The following is a 21,373-nucleotide window of genomic DNA, read 5'->3' as shown; positions in this document are numbered from 1 at the left end:
TCTGCCCCTCTTACCGTCCCCGTTGAACGGTTAGATGTAGTCGGACTTCCGTATAATTCAATTTTCTGTCCTTTGGTTGTGTCTTTGTTTCTCCAAACCTTTGTTGTATTCAAACTTGGTTGTGGGAGAAGGCACAGTGTTTCCACCTATGCCTCCATCTTGAGGCAGACGGACTCAGTATTTTTATTTTTTATAGACTTGATCTACTGAAGCATCTCTGGTCCTTGATGTCATCTCATAGCTCATAGCCCCAACAAACAAAACAGAAGACTGAAAGCCTTGATGTTGACCACTTCCAGTTACTACACACTCTCACGTTCCACTCCACGGTTCCATCTCTCTCCCAGAAGCAACCTCTCTCATGTATCTGGTGTGCGTTTCCCAGTTTAAATAATCCTATGATGCGTGTATGTCCTAAGCAATGAATACCATTGCTCCGAGTGACGGTTTTTCACTGACACCCAACTACCATGAGGTTCATGGCCTTCTACAACGCATCGCTCATTGTTTTTGAGATGTGCCCAATTGATTCAAGGTCACTGACGCGCCATGCTGTATAGCATGCCATCACATGACTCTGCTGCAAACTACTCCCAAAATGCTGTCATAAGCAACACTGCTGTGAGCATTCTTGGACGCGTCTCCTTCAGTTCATGTGGGAGTTCATTCAAGTTGTAGCTGGAATTGCCGAGTTGTCATACACACACCTTTCAACTTAACTAGTATTGCCAGCCACACATCCCAGGATAACCAGTATCAGTAGTTCAATATACAAGTATATGCTTGAAACATTACACACCTGTGCACACGCACATGTATACATGACCCCGCTATACTAATACAGATGACTGTATCCCATGCTTTGGGATCAGTTGCAGAGGACTGTTTTCTGCATTAATTAACCAGTGCCCAACTGACGGACATTCGGGTTTTTCCCTCTTTACAGTATTGTGAGAAACTGTGTGTAGGTACTTGAACACTCTAGTTCTAGTTAGTACAGGTGCAGACAGACTGGGTCTGCTCGATCCACCTCTCACTTTGCTAAGGATAAAAGGTTGAGTCCCAGGGAGTGGAGACAAAGAGCTCGGCCATAGGCCCTCCTGCCAGTGAAAACCCAAGGGGCTGGGGGCTGGGCTTCCTACCATCTGGTCTCCAGTTCTCTAAGGGGCACTTGCTCTGCTTAAGTGAATAAAACATCAACACACAGTATTCCTTTTACACACCAGCTCCATTTACACTGTAGAATTTGCGATTATAAAGAGGCACTCTGGGTTTCACAAAAACCATGTAAAGTCTCACTGTTTCTGCACGGAAAGGAGGTCAGGCACACAAGTCCTGCCCCAGACCCTTCAGCCCCAGACAGATGCAGGAGTTGGCCTCTGGCTCCTGTCCTTGATCCAGGCAACTCACGTTCACAGAGGCCAAGAGTGGACCTGCTGCTCCACACTGGGGCAGAGGTGGAACAGCCCACAGATGGGCTCCCAGGACCCTGCCCTGAGACCAGGGAAAGGGACTAATGACCACACGGCCCAGTCACCAGTGCAAACCTCAAGAGACAGAACGGGGCTCTGTGCCTCCAATCTCAGGAAAGCAATGAGAAGAAAAAAAGCCCAACCAGTACCTTGTTCTCTCCAGCACTTATTCACCTGCCTGTACTACCAGTCAGACATTCAAACCCAACCCGATGTGCTGGGTTGCTCTGATCGTGCTCACACATGATGTCCTAATGCTTGACCTTTGACATGGATGAGTTTGCATCCTGACCAGGCCTCTCATTAGCTGAGTGGCCTTAGGCAAGTGATTCAAATTCCTCATCTAAAAAATATATGTATATATATGTATGTGTGTGTGTATGTATATGTATATGTATATGTATATGTATATAACTGGTACCCACGTCCTTGTAGGGTTTTGTGAAAGTAAATGAGTCAGTGCATGCAGGAGCTAAAAAAAAAGCCCTTATCCATGATATACATTCAGTAAATATTCAGGTACTGGCTTAGTGCTAGTGCCTGAAACAAAGACAAGGTCCTTGGCCTTAACAAACTGGTAAATTTATCAAAATGTCAAATAGAAACAAAAGAAACAACTGTGGCCACTGCTCAGAGGGAGTGGCAGGTACAACAGGTGCCGATCTAGAGGGCATACAAGGGACACTGGAGAACTGGGGGGCCCCTCACCCCACAGAGCTCTTTGAAGGGCTGAGACACACTTGCTCAGAGGACAATCCTGAACAAGGTCACGCACGCCCTTGGGTCCAGGCTGGGTCCCAAGTCTTCAGCAAACACATACTTACTTTAGGAATCATAGAAAGGTACAAATTCTTGTTAGCCAAACTAGGTCCCTAGCGGCTCTCAGGCAGGTAAGCCTCAAGGACACAGGTGTGATGGAAATACTGAAGGAGCATGGCGTGTGAACAAGCCCTGTCCCAACCCTCAACCCCCACCCCCAGGACTTCTCTGCAGATGCCTCACTAGTGACCGACTCCTTGACGCTCTCTCTCCTCCCTTGGGTTCTGGGACTTTCTGGTTCTTCGGCTACCCTGGCTCTTGGGCTCTTCCTCCCACCCTCGAGAAGAGGGCAGCTGTCCGACACCCTTCACCCCTCACGGCCCCACAGCCCCCTCATCTCCAAAATGGAGGATGACTGGAAAGGTTAAATGAAACAAGCTGTGTGACACAACTTGGCTCCTTTCCCTTCTCTCTCTCTTTTTTAAAAGATTTTATTTATTTATTTTTTTGGAGAGAGAGGTAGGGAGGCAGAAAGAGGAGAGAAACATCAATGTGTGGTTGTCCCTCAAGCACACCCTACTGGAGGACCTGGCCTGCAACCCAGGCGTGTGCCCTGACTGGAACCTGATCCAGCAACCCTTTGGTTCACAGGCCAGGACTCAATCCACTGAGCCACACCAGTCAGGACGACCATTCCCTTCTCTGAGGATATCGCCACCCCCAGGCAGCTGGGCTTAACCCGCTGGAATCACCATAGAATTCTCTCTTGGCCCCACTGACCACACGCTACCCGGGCCACTGTCCTGTGCCCCACCAGCTGCATCACCCCTCCCCCACTCTGCACATACTGCTGATGATGCCTGTTACACCGAGACAGCTCTCCTCACAGCCCTCGAAAGCTTTCAGTTATTCGCCAGTGGTTACTGAAGAAAGACTCAAAGTTTTAGGCAGTCAGGCAAGGCCTTCTATGACCTGGCCCCAGTCCACCCTCCAACTTCAGTCTCCACCACGGCCCTTTGCTCCACTTTGATTCCTCACTTGCCTGGTAGCACACCATGAAATAGGAATGCTGAACCCAAACACGGGGATTAAACAAAGCTTGAAGTTATTGCGCAACTTCAGAGCCATTAATATCTTAATATGCACTGTGACTCTTCACATTCTCCCAAGTCTATTCGGACACCTAATACTCTTTCTTTATGAGTTCAAGAACAATCTAGGACGATCTGTACCACACTGTTTCTCCAGTAAGACTGTGGAATGTGCTGGTGAGGTGGGCCAGAGGCTGCCATGGCCCGTGGCCATGACCATCTTAGGCACATTTGTTGTTCGTCACCATCACTGACAGCAATCTCAGCAGGACCGTAAAATCCCAAACTGAGCCAAGCAGCTTTCCTCAGCACATGAACAGGAACCAGATGCCTGACAGCAGCCCTGCTCAGCCTGACAAAGATACACTTACTTCTACCTTGATAGCCAACCCTGCCTGCTTTGCCAGTCTTCCTGTCTAACCTGCCCCCTAGACTTCGTTAAATTTGCCGCATGCTTAAATTAGCCAGGCTGCAAACCAGAGAACCTTCACTGATATACAATTCTTTAGGTCCCTGAGCAAAGCCACCCAAGTCTCCCACCAGCAGTGGAGCAGCAAGAGCCATCCCCTCCACCACGCTACCCCACAGCGCAGTACCTGTCCCATCTGGAGTAGACCTCACAAAGGTGGGCAGCATCTTCACTGAGGCAGTGGGGTGAGTGGTAGCTCCCAGCCCTTTCTCCATCTCCTTGCGAAACCGCCTAGAAATCTCCAGAAGGGTCTCATCGGAAAGACGCATGTGATAGAGATACTGGTCAACCTGCAACAAGGGGAAAACAAGAGTGGAGGCCTGTAAGTTAAATGAATGATGGTATGCATCTATACCAGAGAACATCACTCAACCCTTCGAAAGAACAAAGTCTGTTATATGTATGTTATGCAAGACCATTTAACCAGAATCCATTTGACAGGACTTTGTCTTTTAAAAGAAACTAAGCTAAAAATTAAAATTAGAAAAATAGCCCTGGCTGGTGTAGCTCAGTGGATTGAGTGCTGGCCTGTGAAGGGTAGGGAGTTCAATTCCCAGGCAGAACACCTGCCTGGGTTGAGAGCCAGGCCCCTAGTAGGAGGTGCATGAGGGGAACACACATTGATGTTTCCCTCTCTTTCTCCGCCCCCTTCCCTTCTCTAAAAATAAATAAATGAAACACCTTTTAAAACACTTAGAAATTTTTTACCTCACAAGGTCACGTCAACCCTATTACTCCTCAACCTAGGCCAAGCAGCTGCCGCCTCTTGCCTGGGCTTACACAGTCCTCAATTCTACTTTTATCTCTTCCACCATTTTCCACCCCCAACCAGACGCTGCTATTATTTCCCTGCTTAGAACCCTTCAGTGGCCTTCCCTTAGAACCAAAGCCCTTGGAAATCCTTCCAAGGCCCTGTACCGTCTGGCCTCTCCCCACCTCCTAAACTCAACGCGCAGCCCTGCATTTCTGTGCAGACTTTATCTTTGGTTCAGTCCCCAACTCACCCAACTCGCCCTTCCACCCCGCAGCCCATTCACAAGGGCCCTCCAGCTCCTTACCTCACTCTTCATCTGCCACTGACCACCTGCCATCTGACCTCTTACCAACCCTTCAAGCCTCTCTCCACAGAGGCCTTCCCTGACCCTCCCAATAAAACAGTCAGTCCTCCCGCTCTTCTGAGAGCTCGGGCTTTTCCTTCCACAGAACCATCCACATTTTGGCAATATGCATTTATTAGTGTCCAAATATAAGCACCAAGGGCAAGAAGAGCCATGTCTATTTGCTCCCTGCATCCCTGGAGCCTAGCACAGTGCCTGACGCACAGCAGAGACCCTACACAAAGAGTAACGCAACTATCCTCCCCTCAGAGATGGAGGCAGCTTTCTATAGTTATGTCACTGATCTTGTTCCCAAAATAAACTTATATGGACTTTCCCCAGATATACCAGGAGAAGGAGAAGTATCGGGAATCCTTCTGAGGCAGTTTCCTTCTTGAAAGTACCCATCTGCCTTGGCCATAAATATTGCCAATTTTCTACTACTAAGAAATGATCAGATAGCAATCCATCCAAAGAGGCACAGATTTCCCTGTTCTCAACAGCAGTGTCCATGACAGGGGCGTGTCCATGACAGGGGCGTGTCCATGACAGGGGCGTGTCCATGACAGGGAGGCTACTGGCCACGGAGGGTGGGGGTGGAGAGAGTCAGGAGCCTCGGGCCAGGCCCCAGCTGTGCCCTCAAGGTGTGAAGACCGTGGCCCTCCCAGTCCTGTCAGCACACTGGGGGCCCAAAAGGGACCCTGCTCCTCCCAGCTCCAGCACCCCAGGGCTTCCAAAGGCAAAGCTCGGCTGATAAGCATTGCCATGGTTATTCCTGAGGGCAACACAAGTCAGTGCCTGCGTGTTTCTTGCCCTTACCCAACTCTGACAAAGAAGCGTAAATTTTTATTAGCTTTCCCAGACAAATGTCCTCATTCATAGTACGGCCTTATATGTTCTAGCCTTTTAGTCAATTCTTCTTAGATTTTCTTTTAACCAAATGTGTGGCCTAGGATTTCCAGGAAAATAGCAAGAGAAGGACAATCCCAGTGTCTTCTGTTGTGTGTCCTTCCTCACATCTGCTCTCTTCCTGGCTGTGTCCCAACTTCCTGTGGGGTTGGGGCGTGTCCTCTTCAGGCCTGTTTCTGTCCCCATAGAATAATGAGATTAGCCCTTTTCAGATCATTTCAAATATCCTGATCAGTACTCAATCTTTCACCACTCTTGTAAAATCCCAAAAAGGGAAAGATCAGAGTCTGGAGTAAACTGCAGAAAGCAGCTGTAAGCAAGGTAAAGGCGTCTGGTGGATCGGCCAGCCCCCTCCACCGCAGATGCATGGTTACAATGCAACAGAACTGGCCGCACCGTCCACCCACCAGGTGAGAAAGGGGGCGTGGGAACAGAGAGGTGGTAAAGGCCCTAGGCCACTTCTCTTCTCCCCCCTGACTCCCCACCAGGGAGACCAGGCTTGTCATGTTGGGTTTCCAATTCACAGAAATAACAATTTCCCAGAACTCTTTGTTGTCAGCATTTATTAAAGAGTTTCCCCAGACTAAGCCCACCAGTCTGAAGCCGGAAGAATCCAATGGTCCATTCTGTTTTCTGATTTCAGGTTTCTGGCACCTTACCTGACTTGAGCCCACCATCTGCCTCAGCCTCCCAGGCGGTGGGACACCAGCCCCAGCCCAAGCTGGGTCACTGATGTGGGTTTTCTGCAACATAGGGGGAGCCAGCATACTCCTGAAGAGGCCTGGCCTCCCCCGAAATGTTGTCTGAGGCTCCCCAGGTCAACAGGTATAGCTTCAGACAAGGCCCCTCTCAGTTGGTGCCGTGGGAGACAAATCTCCGGTGATCCCGGGGTCCAGGGCAACTTTAATCACGGCCAGGGCAGCCCGTTTCAGACCTGATGACACCTGGGCTGGCCCAAGAAGGCTGCCTGATGCCTTACACATCTTCATGTGAATGTACAAAGTCCAGGACCACCAGACCAGAAGCCAACACCAGGCTACATCCAGAAATAGCCTGGGATGCCCTGTGGTCAATAGTAATGCCAGCAAATCCTCTGTGGCACTGACCTTGTTCTCAAGGTTCACACCCATTAACTCACTTAAATTCTCGCAGCAGCCCTGTGAGGTGAGCAGTGTTATAACCACCTTCTACCAAGAAGGAAAGGAAATGTTCCCAAAGTCACACGAATATAAAGGACCAAGCCAGGATTAGACTGGGCATCCTGGACCATCTGTGTTCCTGTCCACTCTGCTAGATGAATGCCCCCTTCTGTTGGACAACGACAGGGTCTATATAGGCCAGATGGCGTGGTGGGACGGTCAGGCTAGCCGTGTCCATTAAAAGGCCATCTTCTCTTCCTGTCATCCCCCAATGCAGATACAAAGGGCACACAGTGGCAGGCATGGCCCATGGAGCTGACCTGGCAAGGCGTAGGGAAGCAGGGGCAGCAGACATGTCTCTGGCCACCATCATGAGTTGGATACATGGCAGAGTTGAAGCTCCTACATTACTACTTTTCCTATGAGAGGAGAGGACTAGAGCCTCTCTGCCACCCACTCCCCACTCAACAGATGGCCCTGAGTGTTGCAAAGAAAGCCAGAGAGTTCCCACACGGGACAGCAGAGCCTTCTTAAGAGGTTGTACCATCACTTCTTGGAGTGCGAGGTCACATAGACCAAAGAGCAAAGGTGGAGTGGCCACAGTTCTGCAGTGGACATTCTTAGTTTAACTTTGATATTGAAGCTGAGAGGGGCTTGTTGGAAATCCAGTTGACAATTCTCATTTTTAACCTAAAGACTCTAACAAGTTAAACAGTCAACCTTCACTCTGTCAGATGCCTTTTACCCAATAGATTATAATCACCTTTCAGTGATCAGTGGCAGACGAAAGTGACATTGATAGTTACAGCAGCGAACCTTCTATCAAGCATTTCTTCCCTGTAAGACACCAACCTACGGCTTCACTGACTTTACCTTCACTGTCTTTTCGTAACAGGTCACTTGGTGGTGAGGGGCAGAGCTAGAGGGGAGGTGTGTCTGGCTCTAAAGCCAGGCCCTTGGGACCAGCACCTTTGTCTGGCCTCTCAGTGTGGGCAGACATTCCCCACCCTGTGGTTTCTTGGATGACCCCAGGGCCTCAGTTTCCTCTCCATCACATGGAACTAAGAGAAAGGGTATGAAATGCAACTATAGCACCTTGGCCGAAACTTCCTCCCTTACGCAGAGTAATAGTGTCTCCACCTTCAGTTTATTAGGGCCATTCAGGAAGGGGTGTTAATCACCTAATGTCACAGATTCCTAAACACACCACTGGGGCCCGCCCAGCCTTGGCTGGCCCTGTTGTGCTGGGTGAAGGGTGGCCAAGGGAGACAGAAGTCAGAAACGAGAAGCAGCCTTCATACAAAGAAAGTTTTCCTGGAATGGGAAGGAAGTGAATGCACTTTGCAGAATCCTGCCAATTTTGCCCACAGTGCAGCCAGAGAGAGGGAGGGAGAGCCAGGCCCAAAGTCACGGGGGAAAGTAATTTAGGAGATAGCAAATGGACACGGGACAGGAGGAGCATGGCTGAAAATACTCACTCTTAGAAAAGAAAGACCCTAGGGGAAAACATTTAATCCCACTGAACACAGACAACATTCAGGTTTGTCTCTCTCACCCCAATAAGTCATTGGGCATCGGTTTGAATGCTTCCAAGCATGACACACTCACTACTTCTCTAAGCTGATTAGCTCCTATTGTTGGTTAGTGCTAGTTGTTAGAAAGCTTTTCTTCAGTCTACAATAAAACTCTTTTTCTGGTAACTTCTGTCTAGTCTCCATTCTGCCACTTGGGATAAGAGTTCCTAACTTGGCAGCACATCAGAATGACATGAGGAACTTTTTTTAAAAAACATTAAGAATTCCAAAGATCCATTCCAGACTAATCCAGCTGACACCTTAAGGGCTGGGTGATCAAACGTTTTCCCCTCTCCTTGGGCTGGCATCCACCACGCCAATAATGTGATAATGGTGACCTGTGATCCGATCAACATTCTTAAAGTCATTTTTACCACTTTCCTGCTTGGGGTCTCTGAAAGTCAGTAGTGAAGATACCAGGCTAAGTGTAAAATAACCCTGGGTTGATTCTGGGTGTTGGGAATTGGAAAAACGAACCTTGTACTTCATTGGAAATTATCAAAGCAGAATCACTCAGGTCAACCCTCATTTTGCAGCTGCTGATGGTCAAGTACAGGCTGTGGCACCAGAAAATTCAGTGTTTGAATCCTGGCTCTAGCACTTGCACGGGTGTGTGACATCGGATGAGTCACTCGGCCTGAGCCCCAGTTTGCTCCCTGTAAAACGGGATGAATAGCCCAACACCACAGAGTCATTGGCATAAAAGGGCACAATGAACATAAAGCTCTATAACCCTTCTTTTCTTTGCACCCCTTCTCTTCTCCTAGGCTACCCTCTGCCGAGTGGCAGACTGGGATTAAGGACATTTCTTAACTCTACTCAGTCACATTCAGGGTTAAAAAAACAGAGGCTGTTCCCCCAAATTGTCCCTTCTCTTTCTGCAGTGGGGGCAGAGCCTATCACACTGGGCCACTTCTCTTTAAAAAGGTGAAGGAGGGGTCATTCTAAGCTGGGGAAACACAGGCAGGCCAGCAGCAAAGGCCGCCTGAAGTATGGGAAAGCCACCTGCTTGCATAGACAAGGGTGCGTATTAAAGAAAAATAGATAGTAGTTTCAGAGGACATCTATGTAGCAATCTTGAGATTAGAACTTCCTCATTGGGCAATTTTGATCAGTTTCTTTCTCAACACACCACTCAGACATGCCTACTTCCTCTACAAAATTATGGGTAGAGGCAGGAAGAAGTCTAAAGGAAAATTAACTCCTTACTTTCTATGGAATAAAGCAACACCCCAAATGGGAAGCCCACCTCCATAAGGGTCCACATTTCCCTCCAGACTAGCACTAAAAGGAGAGGAAATCATGTCATAGCAACGATGCAAGGAATGGAGGGAGGAGAGGGTCGCCCTGGTAGAGGGGCTACTTGAAAGTGCACGGCAGCCTGGTGGGACACCCCAGCCAGGTATGGGGAAGCCCCAAAACCTGGGGGGGGCTGGTGGTGGGAGCCAGAAAGGTACCTCAGAGAAACTGAGGGCAGGGAGTAGGCCAAGGCCACACACTTGAGACTAGAACCTGGATCCCCAGACACCTTACTCTATTGTCACAAACAATAAATGGCAATCCCACTACTGGTCAGGAAGGTCCCGTGTCACCCTGCAGTAACTTCTAGCAACTTCCAATTGAATGGCCAGCCAAACTGGAGTCCCAGTGGGAGGATGGTCCTAATCAAACTGTGTACCTATACGAGAGGGCACCATTCCAACTGTGACGGTTTGTTGTACAAGTCTGCAAATTCAACCTTCAGTACCTCAGGCAGTCTCAAAGGGAAGTGTCAGAAGAACCCTTACATTATGACATCCAAATCTTATTCATACTACTTAATCCCTGAGTCTCTGATCACTGCTGGGACCTCAACTTCTCCCATTTCATAGCCTTTATTGAAAACCAGTTTATGCAAAGCACAAACTAGGACATAATTTTAAAAGAAATCAATTCTGGAAATGGATAGTGGTGATGGTTGTACAACACACACACACACTAAACATAAAAGAAACTAAAGAAATCAAGATTCCTATTCCCTTGGACTTTGTAAGAGCACAGAACTCAGCTCATACTATTGACCCAATAAGTGTCTCTGAAATGAATGCAAGGATAGGTCTCAGTGGCATCAGAAAGGCAAGCACAATGTCTGGCACCCATGGGAAGTGTCACAGGTATGAGCAAGTGGCCTGTGAGACCAGCATTCGGAGGAACTTGCTTCTGGGCTAAGGACATATGTTACATACGCAAGTCAGGGAATACATGTTGACCTGGAAACACTAGAGAGATCACATGAAAAGGCTCAGGAGGCGAGGGCAAGCCCAAGATCCTGGAAGGAGATTATAAATTCTATGACCAGAAAGCTACTCGCCATCACTACATGACATTACCTCCTAAATGCAGTGCCTTCATTGTTAGCATGATTTAATCCTATTGCTTTTAATCAAGGGGTCATGAGAAGGAAGGATAATAAAGATACCCCATGGTCTAAAGTTGCTATGCTGTTCTCTGCTGCTCACCAGTCAATTCTCTGCAGGATTAACGTCAGGAGAAAGCCTGGCTGCCCAGACGTGCTGTGCTTCCTACTACGGGAGCTCAAATGACTGGCTCCAGGACAGCTGTCCTTTTCACCTTGACTGTCAGGAAGTTCAGAGCTCGGTACCCACTCCCATGAACTATTCTTTGTCTTAAATGTTTTGGTATTCATCCCTGCCTGTTCCAAGACTCTTGTTCTAGGCATTATTTTTACTAGAAGCTGAATCATACCACCTAACCCTTTTACTCAGCACACATAAAATACTTGACCGAGCAAACGCTCATTTCTACAGGACACACCTACTGGTAGAAGGATGAACTCAAGTGACCAAATTGGATTAGAAAGCAACTCCTCAAGTATATAATCATCAGGGCCAAGGACACAGAGGCACCACTGGACTTCCTTTCTCCACTCTTTGGGTATCTCTGATTTAATAGCTAGAGCCTGTCTCCAGGAAATGCTGGATGAACACAAGCTAATTCAGACCTTTTAGCTTCTTCTAGACACCAACCAAACCAACTGATTGAATTTCAGCTTTCTCAGTACCCGTGTTCTTGTCCTAAAGGTATATATCCAAGCCTCCAACCTAGCCTCCTCAAAAGAATTTTAGAAAGCACCATACCTCTGGTCTAGTCTCATTTGCTTTAATTCAGCAAGTCAAAACAGGGTTGGAGGTACAGGGCAGGGATACAAACACAGTGACGAGAAGGCATCACCGACCACCACATGTAACAACATACGTAGGTGAATCTCACAACATAAAGTTGTGTGAAAAAGCCAGACACGACGGGAGACACACCGTATTTAAGTCCATTTAGTACAGAAATCGATCTACCCTGGTACAAGTCAGCGTAGTGATTACACTAAGTTATGGTTAATGCTGGTGCTCATTTATTACTGGATCTGGGTGGTGGTTACCTGGTATATTTATTTTTTTGCATCTATATTATACTTCAACTTAAAAATATTATACTAAAAATATATTATATTTTAGTATAATATACTTAAAAGTATATTTTTAAGTATACTATATTATACTTAAAAATATAGGAAGAAGAAAGGGCAAGGCACTGACTAGGCCCTACTGTGCCCACTCTGCATGGTCAGAGGGCCAAAAGAGACCAGAGTTCAAAAGAGGTCAAACCGGAAGGGAGAGCCATGATCTAAATGCCTGCCAGTGACTGGTTGCTCACATCTGCTTACAACCTAGTTCTGAAAGAATTTTGTATTTTTTGCATTATTCCTTTGCCAGTGTTTTACCACAAGTCTTTGATGAGGAAACCAAGGCTTGGGGAAGCTTCCCCAAACCACAGGTCAAGTGCCTGGCCGGACCTATGCATCCGGTGGCCAGCTGAATGCCCTAACCTGGAGCACAGGTGTGTCATCCCAAGAAAGCCAGGTAACTGCTGTCAGTAACTTCATTAATATTAATGCCTTCATAGACTCCTGAGAGGACCAAGGCTGTACAAAGAGCAACAAAAGATGTTGGGGAGGAAAAAACACAGCAGATCCTGGATTCTTTAACGCTCTTGTCTTCTGAAACGCAGCTAACCGAAAGTAACAGATCTGCAACAACATTTTCTTCAGATGGGACACAGCAGACCCTAACTGGGGACTAGGGCCCAACAGGCCACCTCAAGGATTTTTCAGCTCTGAAGCACTATGTACTAACAAGCCCGGGGTAGCAGGGGAAGTGTGGGGCTGACAGGCACTCCTCCGGGATCCTGTTGCACCGTTGTGAGTCACAGGGTTTCCTGTTCTTCCAGTTCTTGCTCTCAGGCTGAATCAAATTACAGCCAGACAGACCTCCGGCAGCGGGGCCTGTCCGTAGTCCAGGAGATGGGCATTTGGGACACCCATGCCAGGACCCTTCTATCTTCAAACATTTTGTTCTGTGGGCAGGGGTGGGGGCAGTGGGCAGCAATGCAAAGAAATAATATGCCCCAGATGTGCACGACCCCAGCACAGTCCATCTACCCACACATATTGAATGAAAACTAAATTGAATGTGCCAGGGACAGGCACTGAGGACATCAGCATCAAGGAGACCCCGGTCTTGGCCTGCAAAGGGCTCCGTCTATTGGTGGGAGACAAATATGTCAGCAAATCATTCCAAACTGAAGGTAAGGGCAGAGAGCGGACTGTTCCTTTCACTGTAATAAAATCCTGATTTATAACTAAAATCACACACATTAATACAATTCCGAGGGGTGTTTGTCTTACAAAGGTTAGAAACAGGTGTATGTGCTGACCTCATGCCTAGAATGTTTTCTTCCTCTGGCCTAACGAACTCCCACTTGCCTTTTCAGGGCCCAGCACAAACAGTCTCTCCCCGAATGCCTTCCCAAATGCCCCAGCAGTGACGTCAATGCACTTTTGACACCTGGCGTCTCTCCCCTCACTGGTACCAGAGGACTAAAGGCACTGACTGCATGTTCCCAACTCTGTATGGGTGACGCCAGCAGCTATCTCAGTACTGAGATAGAGTAAGTAGGTGCTCAAGACATATTGGTTGCGGTTACATACAAGGGGCCATGGAGAGCCAAAGAAAGGAGGAGGGTACCTTGGGGGAAAGGAAGCACTGGCTACTCCAGACTGCCCAGGAACTCTGGGCTTGACCTTGTTCTTCAGGGCTGGGTCCTTGTTGTCCATGGTCCTGGCAATAGCACAGTTTCCTCTCTGTCTACCTGTCTGTCCAGGCCAGTACCCCAGGTCCTCTAGGGATCAGATTCTGCATCCCCTGGACAGCCCCCACTCCTGTCTAGTACCCACTGTCCACCCACTGGACCAAATGCCTTGGAGTGTGTGCTCCTGCATCACATTCGGAGTCTGCCCCATCAACCCCATGGTCACGTCCACCATTGGCAGGGCAACCGCAGGCCCCATTTGCCCAAGGCAACCTCAATTTACACGGCTGTAGTGGCATAACTATTAATGGAACCCCCTTTCACTCTCAAAAGTGGCTGAGTTTGGACAATAAATTGTAGGGTCACCCTAGGTACAGGCCACAGAGCAAACCCTGCCTCTGTTCTCAGGGAGCCCACACCTGAGTGACGGATGAGGAGGGTTCATGCTGCACCAACGGTGCTGAAAGGAAACGGGATGGGGATCAAGAGACCGGGTTCTCACTCTGGAGCTTGTCCTACGGAGGCTTCGGCTGGTCCCCAAGCACACAGTTCTACGGGACACTTTTCCTCATCCTTAAAATGAAGGGTTTGGACTAGATAATCCCTGAGATCTTCCTTCTCAACTGGCACCTGACACATAACTCTGAAACTGAAGCACCACTGGCCATCTCCAGTTGTCCTGGGGAGCCCCACGCTGGGGCTCAGGGCCTGGGCTCTGGAGTCAGACTGTCTGGGGGTGAATTCTGACTTGCCCTTGAGCAAGGTGCTGTCACTTTCGATGCCTCAGCGTCTTCATCTGAAGAACAGGTTAATAATGTCTGCCCTGGAGGGTGGTTCAAGGAGGGCCTGAGTTGTAGGAAAGCACAGAGACAAGGCTCAGCATTTCAGAAGTAGTTTTAAGACCTTCAGGAAACAGGGACAGGGCGGGGAAGCAACTGGTGGCTGGCTTCGAGGCTTCACTGGGAAGGGCTGATTCAGGAAAACTAGGGAGGAGGCAGGTAGCTGCAGGGGAAAGTCCTTCAAATGGGAAAAAGAGTGAGTAGCAGCTTCAGATGCCCTCACTTAACCCTAATTAAAGCTGCCAGGTGGCTTATCTGGCTTCATTCCCCATCAGACAATATGCAGATGCCAGAAGGAAGAGGTTGGGAATGCCTTTCAAGAACTGGGACCGCCTTTAGGGAGGGGCTACTGAGCTGAGGGTGCAGAGGGGCAGGAAAGCTAGCTGGCTGGCTGGCTGGCTGGCTGGGTGGGTGGGTGGGTGCCTTGGGCTCCCAAGGCCAAGTTCTCTGTCCTGATTGAAAGCGCCTTCTAGGAAGCAATGTCAAGGAAATGCCTAGAGATCCACAGGTGACAGTGAAGAGAGCATGGCCACCACAGAAAGAGGGCAGTGCTCCTGGAGAACGGAGAACGGGATTCTCTGGATCCTGTTCCCCAGGGAACAAAGTCAAGACTCCCCACTGGGTTTAGACAAGACAAGGCTGCACAGGGATGAGGGGAGCAGAGTGTAGGTTCCACACAAAGGGCCCCCTTGGCTTTGTCAAGAACCCCAGGTGTCCCCATCAGGAGGGGCAACAACAGACAGCCCAGAACCTCTACATGAGGGACAAAAGTGTCTCTGCTGAGGCCCAGAATGGCCAGGGACCCTCCACCCAATGTATCAAAAGAATGTGAGAATGACTATTCCCTCCAGTGAAACCCTATGGGATGAGTGGGACCAAAACCTCCCACAACCAGGACCTACGGCAGACAGCGCAGGGCTGCTCAGGCAGTCTCTCCCACGGGAAGCCCAACTCTGGGGCAAAGGTGAAGAAGGATGAGCCAAGTGTCTCACTGGCCAACTCCAGCAAAAGTGGCCTCAACAACTGCCCTGGGAGCCTCTGTCCTTCTGCCCTCTGGGGCAGGTACTGAGGATGGGACTAGTTTTCTGCCATGAGAAGGGGTTGAACTAATGCTGCGATTCTTCAGTGCAGCTGTGTCCCTCCTGGAGGATGCTTCAACCTGAGGTGCACCAATAACCAAGGCGTCCCAGAGACTCCCAGTAGGGGTGCTAGCTCCCCAGAGGACCAGAAGGAAAGCAGTTGGAAGAAGAACTCAAAGGCGGGTCTCCTCCATCTAGAAAAAGAGGTTTCAGAAAGTGAAGGGACAATGAGGACAGTTCCTTAACACCTCGGCTTTAGGAACTTTCCATTCTTCCGCCCTCTCTGTCCTCTGCTCCAATCTGGCATCAGAGAGCGTAAATGGGTCAGAACCTCACTCCAATCTGACATCAAACAGTGTAAAAGGAGTCACAACCTCTATGCCCTAAAAGCCCTTGGGAAAAAAAGAAGCAGGGTCTCTTTCACTCCTGTGCTGATGAATAGCGCAGTAGAGCGTCTATCTCAGTGTCCTTCTTTATGGACTAATCCTGAACACACTAAGTAGTGATCATGAGTCAGGCACAGCCTAAGAGTTTCACATATATTAACGCACTCTTTAATCCTTACACCAACCCCAGAAAGCTGTTATCCAAACACTCTACATTTTACAAAAGGAAAAAACACACCTAGAGAGGTTAAATTAACCAACCCAAGTGCACACGGCTGATTCCACAGTGAGCTAGGATTCAACCGGAGGGAGCCTGGTCTTACACCTCCCCACACAGCCTCTCCTGGTGACCGCTGGACTGTCCCTCACTGGGAATCAGTGGCCCCTCTCCTCTGCTCCCAGCTACGGGAGCTCCTGAGCTCATGTTCATCCAGCAGACATGCCTGCCTCGTTCAGAAGCATGAAGGATGCCTGGCCTCCATGGAAACCCTAGCAACATCAGGGTGAGACTCTCCAGCAGAAAACTGAGAAAACTTCTCTCCCACTGGCTTCTTAGAGTGCTTCTGTTGCGCACATTCTCCCGGTTAAGGACAGAAAAATAGTCTCCCGGGTAACCACCCCCCTCCGGCCAGGGGCAATGGACATCCACTAACTGCTGTGGATCTGCAGACCTCACCTTAAGTTCATCTTTTGTAAAAAGCCATTACCAGTACGGCTGTCCCGTGATAGGGCACACTGAGAGCCGTGGTCCAAACTGACCCCTGTAAAACTGCAGGGGAATGGACCATGTCCTTCTAATGCAGTTTCTCAACCTATACATACTTTGGGCCAGAAAAGTCTGCTGTGGAGGGCTGTGTTATGCATCACAGGATGTTAGCTGATCCCTCGCCTCCACTTACAGGATGCAATAACACATCACCACCCACCTGCCTTGTGATAACCAAAAATGACTCCAAACATTGTGAATGTCCACGGGGGAATGTCCACTGTGAATGTGAAGGTGGGGGTCACTAAGAGTTGAAAACTAATTCTCTAAAGGAAGAGTAAAAACAAAAACAAAACAGCTTTTGCCTCTGTAAATTTGGGTAGAGTGGAATTCCTGCTCTTCCAAGATAGGCTGGGATAGCCCCTCACAAGGGCTAACCCATCCCAAAATGGCAATAGCGCTGAGGTGGAGAGACCTGCTTTGGAAGTTAACAGAAACAGCCACTCGAGTGCAAGGAAGCATGCCCCGTGACCCATGGGGTGCACTACTAAGACATAGCCAATGAACTCAGGGATTTGACTTGCCACCGCCCCCCACCCCCACTGCTTTGGAAAGGCGAAGGCAGACAACACACAGTGTTGGAAAACAAACCGAACTTGCTGACTTCAGAACTCAACGATGATAATGAGAAAGCCGTTATCAAGAGTTGTCTTTTCAACCAGCAGTATGTGAACAAAGGAAGCCAGTTTTCTGGGGTTCTTGAGTTCTTAGTACATTATATCTCCTTACTCTGACTGCCAGATTTTTCGAGAAAACTGTTGTGGTTTGTGCTGTTTTGATTCCCCCTGGAAAGGGCCCTCTAACTGCCCTCAAACTCCTTGGGGTGCTGAAGAAGTTTCACTTTGAAAAAGAAAAATGTTTTTTTTTTAAATGTTGGCTTTGTCTGAGGAGCCTCTGAGGGAATTTTATTCATTCAGGGTAAAGAAAACAAGTGCTTCCCAAACTGCCTGAAATAGAAGTTTGACAATACACAACGGATGGCCCACAAAAGCTATAAAATATTCCTCCACCAACAGTTATCTTCTGAGCAGGGAAGAGACAGTATTAGGATACAAGTGGAACACACAAGACAAATTGCACCCCTTTAACTATGCAATACAGCATTTAACTTAAAGTCATAGAGCCTATCATTAAGTGAGGACTTGCTATAATCGTATCTACTTCATGGAGCTGTTGGGAATGTTAATGAATTAACGTAGGTAAAGCGTTTAAAACAGTTCCTGGTACACAGTAGATATCATGTGTTTGCCTTTCAAAGTGTCAACGGGCAAAAATGAACAAATAACCCTTACTCCTCTTCTAATGGCACGAAACAGTGGGTTTGTCCATCAAGAGACAAGTGACTCTGGCAGGTAGTTCTGGGCAGGTGAACCTGCGCTTTCCATGCCTCAGACTACAACCCAGAAGATGTAAGTGGGGGATTTCTGAACAAACCCAATCAAGGCCTTTTCAAAAGACTCTAAAATTAAACAGGTGTCTTCCCTCTCTCCTAATTCTTCCTTCTAACAGCAATGTGAAAAGATGCTTCCAAAATATCCTGATTCTCTTCCTACTTCCTACGTAATTACAGATGGAATCAGCTGGGCTCACCTAGGTCAGGACACAAAGTCCCAGGTTCTGTCTGACACCTGTCCAGCTAAAGGACTGACTCAACTCTGCCCCCATTGGTAATTTAGAGAAAATACATCCCACACACTTCACAAAAAAGAACCTGCAAGGGTCAAGAAGCCCATGAGAACACGTTTTCTCATTGCTATGCTTAATCATCACAGCTCCATAAGATGGACAAGGTCGCTATTGTTATCCTCATCTCACAAAAAGAAACCGACAGTCCAAAGAAGCAAAGCGACATGCTCAGGGTATTGTGGTTTAAAAAAAAAAAGGCAAAAAAAAAAAAATCCAGAGATTAGAACTCATTTCCAGATACCCTGGCTAATTCTCTTTCACACAGATGGCCCCCTCCCAGGACAGGAGGGTGGCACAACTCCACAATTCCCGTCCTACCCTCCTTCCTCTGGACTGGGAAAGAGTGAATTTGTAAAATAATAAACTGTCCTGGACCGATACTCACCCAACGGAGAAGACCCTCAGTTTGGATTCAAGATACTACAGTTTTGCATTTGAGGACGTGCCAAGGGATGACAGTCTTCCAAGGTTAACTCATTTCTTGGGTGGAGAAGCCCAAGGAAGTTGCCAAGATGCTGCCAGTTCACAGACACGTTCTTAAATAAACTGAAGTAAAGTGCAGAGCAGGGCTACATCCCAGGAGTGAGAGGGTAACAGCCGTGGACACGCAGAGTAAAACAACTCAGCCGCCCTCTGTTCCCCACTCTGAGGCCGGGTAACGAAATGTCATGCTGTTATTTGGGGGTTCATCTGCCATGGCTCTAAAAACACCAAGACTGTAACGCCATCATTCTATCCTTTGCTGAGACCCCGCAAAATGGGAGTGCGAGCAGGTTGTCAGACATTTCCCCCCAAAAATGAGGTTTCCCAGAAACTTCCAAGTATGTAATTGAGCAAAGCTCCGTCACGGCCTCACAGCACTGGACGTCCCCCACCCCCACCCATCTTCTCTTCTCACATCCTAGCTGAGTCCCGAGGTAGCTCCAATCCTGAAATCCTGAACATTTCAGAAAATTCTCCCCGGAGAGCGCCTCGGGCCCAGCCAGGCCCCACCCCCACCCCATACCCGGAGGCACAGAGAGCTAGGCTCCTGGCCCGGCCAGCCTGAGGCTCTTTCTTATGTAAATGACCCGGCCGAAGATAGTGGGGGTGCGGCGGGGGGCGGGGGGTGGGGGAGGAGTAGCTGCTGAGAGCGAGGTGGGCACCGACAGGTCAGGGCCAAGGACATAAAAAGCTCGTTTTCGGAAAGATAAAAATCTCCAGTGAGAAGGGAGGAGCGGGCGTGGGGGTAGTTGGTCCTCTCCGAGTAACTAGCCGGAGTGCCAGAAGTAATGTTCCAAGTCCGCCCCCCTCTTGGAGGCGGGCCCTGGGGGCCCCAGACGGGGCGGCTCCGAGGCCGAGAGGTGGGGGGAGACGTGCGCCCCTCGCGGAGACTCAGTTCCGGGCACCTCAGTTCCGGGGAGGGGGCGCGGCGGGCGGAGTTTCTCTGTCTCTTTCCCAGCTCCCTCCCCGGTTGGTCTCCCCGCGAGCCCACCTCCGCAAGGCCTGCGGAACTCCAAAGGGAACCGCACTTCCCCAAAACCAGGTCCTTTAGCGCGGGAACCTCCTCTCCCCACCCCCCGCCCCCACGCGGCAGCGGAGCCTCTTCCCCCAGCCACGATTCTCCCCACGTGCTCTGGCCGGAACTCGGACTGCTAATGAGGGGATACTCCCACGTGGACCCATCAGTCTGAGACTACTAACCAGGTGACCCGCCCCTCAAGGACTCAAGGGGAAAAAAGCGCGAGCGCGCTCAGAGTGGCAGGCAGGGAGGGAAAGCGGTGCGGCGCTGGAGCCCTAGCGCCTTGCACGCGCGCACAAGCCTGCCCATGCCTAGCGGACGTGGCTCCTCGTACCCAGGAGTTTCCCGGCCGCCCAGACTTCTCGCAAGTCCTCTGCCTGGAATGGGGGAGAAGAGTGTCCACCCTGGCAGGGTGAAGGAGAGTTTCGGCTGAGACACAGTCAGGGAGAGGGCCAGGGACCACGCCACTTTGTCAAAGGAAAACCAGCCACCCCGGCCCGCGCTTACTTACCTTCTGCACTTGGTCATGATTGAGCTCCGTGAAGAAGTAGGCAAGCAGATGAGAGGCGATCATTTTGCCAGGGCCCGACGAAGCGGAAACCAAGTTGGGAAACCAAGGCTGGAGCGCGTGTGGGGAAGGAGGGAGAAGCGGTCAGGCAGCTTTTTACCCGGGTTTGGCGGCGCGACCGGGACCAGTGAGTCCGAGCGACCCACAGAGAAGTCTAACGGCGATGGCACGCCCGACTCAAGGGTTTCGGGTGTCTCGAAATAGGTGTGACTCGGGGAGTCACAACTGCCAAAAGGCTCCCAAAAAATCACTCCCGGCGACTTGTCGGGTTGCCTGGCTGTCAAGCGCCAACTTCAGCCACAGGATCACTAAAGGCTCAACTTGGGAACAATCGCAACCTGGCTCCACTTGGGTGATCGGACCTCTCCAGCTCACACGCACGCTGCTCTCGCCCGCGGATCTTCTGGACGTGGTGACTCGTGGTTGCTAGCGGCGGCCAGGGACTCCTGCGCTAGAGTTTCGGGCAACAATGTGGCTTATTGAGGGGCAGCCGGCTCGCGGACCGCCCAGTCAATGACGCGCGCACACCCATTGGCTGCACGAAGAGGGTGTGTGCGCCCCCGTACCGCCCGCCGCCTCAGCTCAGCCAATCAGTGATCGCAGCTCGTGGGCGCGGCCGCTCCGACACCCGAACCCGCAAGCCAGAGGGGCGCGCCCGGGGCTGGGGGCGGGGCGACAAGGCAGGGATGAGACGTGTGGTCCGTGGCGAGAGGCTAGGGAGGAAAGGCGCATGAGCCGCCGCCGCGTCAGGCTCAGCTATGTATGGGTGGGGGGGCGCGTGATTACAGACCCGGTGCGTGGGGCGACTGGAAAGACGGGTCACCGGACCAGCACACGCCCTGTTCGGGAAGAGAGATACTGTCTGACATCTCGAAGTCATGTGAGGGGCCCCACTG

General features: G+C 49.9%; 1 protein-coding gene across 1 annotated transcript in view; it reads right to left on the bottom strand.

Annotated features, from left to right (window-relative positions):
- HK2 (hexokinase 2) overlaps positions 1 to 20,933 on the bottom strand; it is a 60,578-nt gene extending 39,645 nt beyond the window's left edge. The window contains exons 1-2 of the mRNA XM_037064926.1: positions 20,421 to 20,933; positions 3,919 to 4,081 (exon numbers count right to left, since the gene is read on the bottom strand). Coding sequence (XP_036920821.1) covers positions 3,919 to 4,081; positions 20,421 to 20,483 — 226 coding nt within the window. The 5' untranslated portion in view covers positions 20,484 to 20,933. The remainder of the gene's footprint in view (positions 1 to 3,918; positions 4,082 to 20,420) is intronic.
- Positions 20,934 to 21,373: the final 440 nt, after the last annotated feature.

Source organism: Sturnira hondurensis, unplaced genomic scaffold (genome assembly GCF_014824575.4).
Source record: "Sturnira hondurensis isolate 20B ecotype Veracruz unplaced genomic scaffold, ASM1482457v3 Scaffold0015596, whole genome shotgun sequence".
NCBI lineage: Eukaryota > Metazoa > Chordata > Mammalia > Chiroptera > Phyllostomidae > Sturnira > Sturnira hondurensis.
This window is presented reverse-complemented; position numbering and strand designations above follow the sequence as displayed.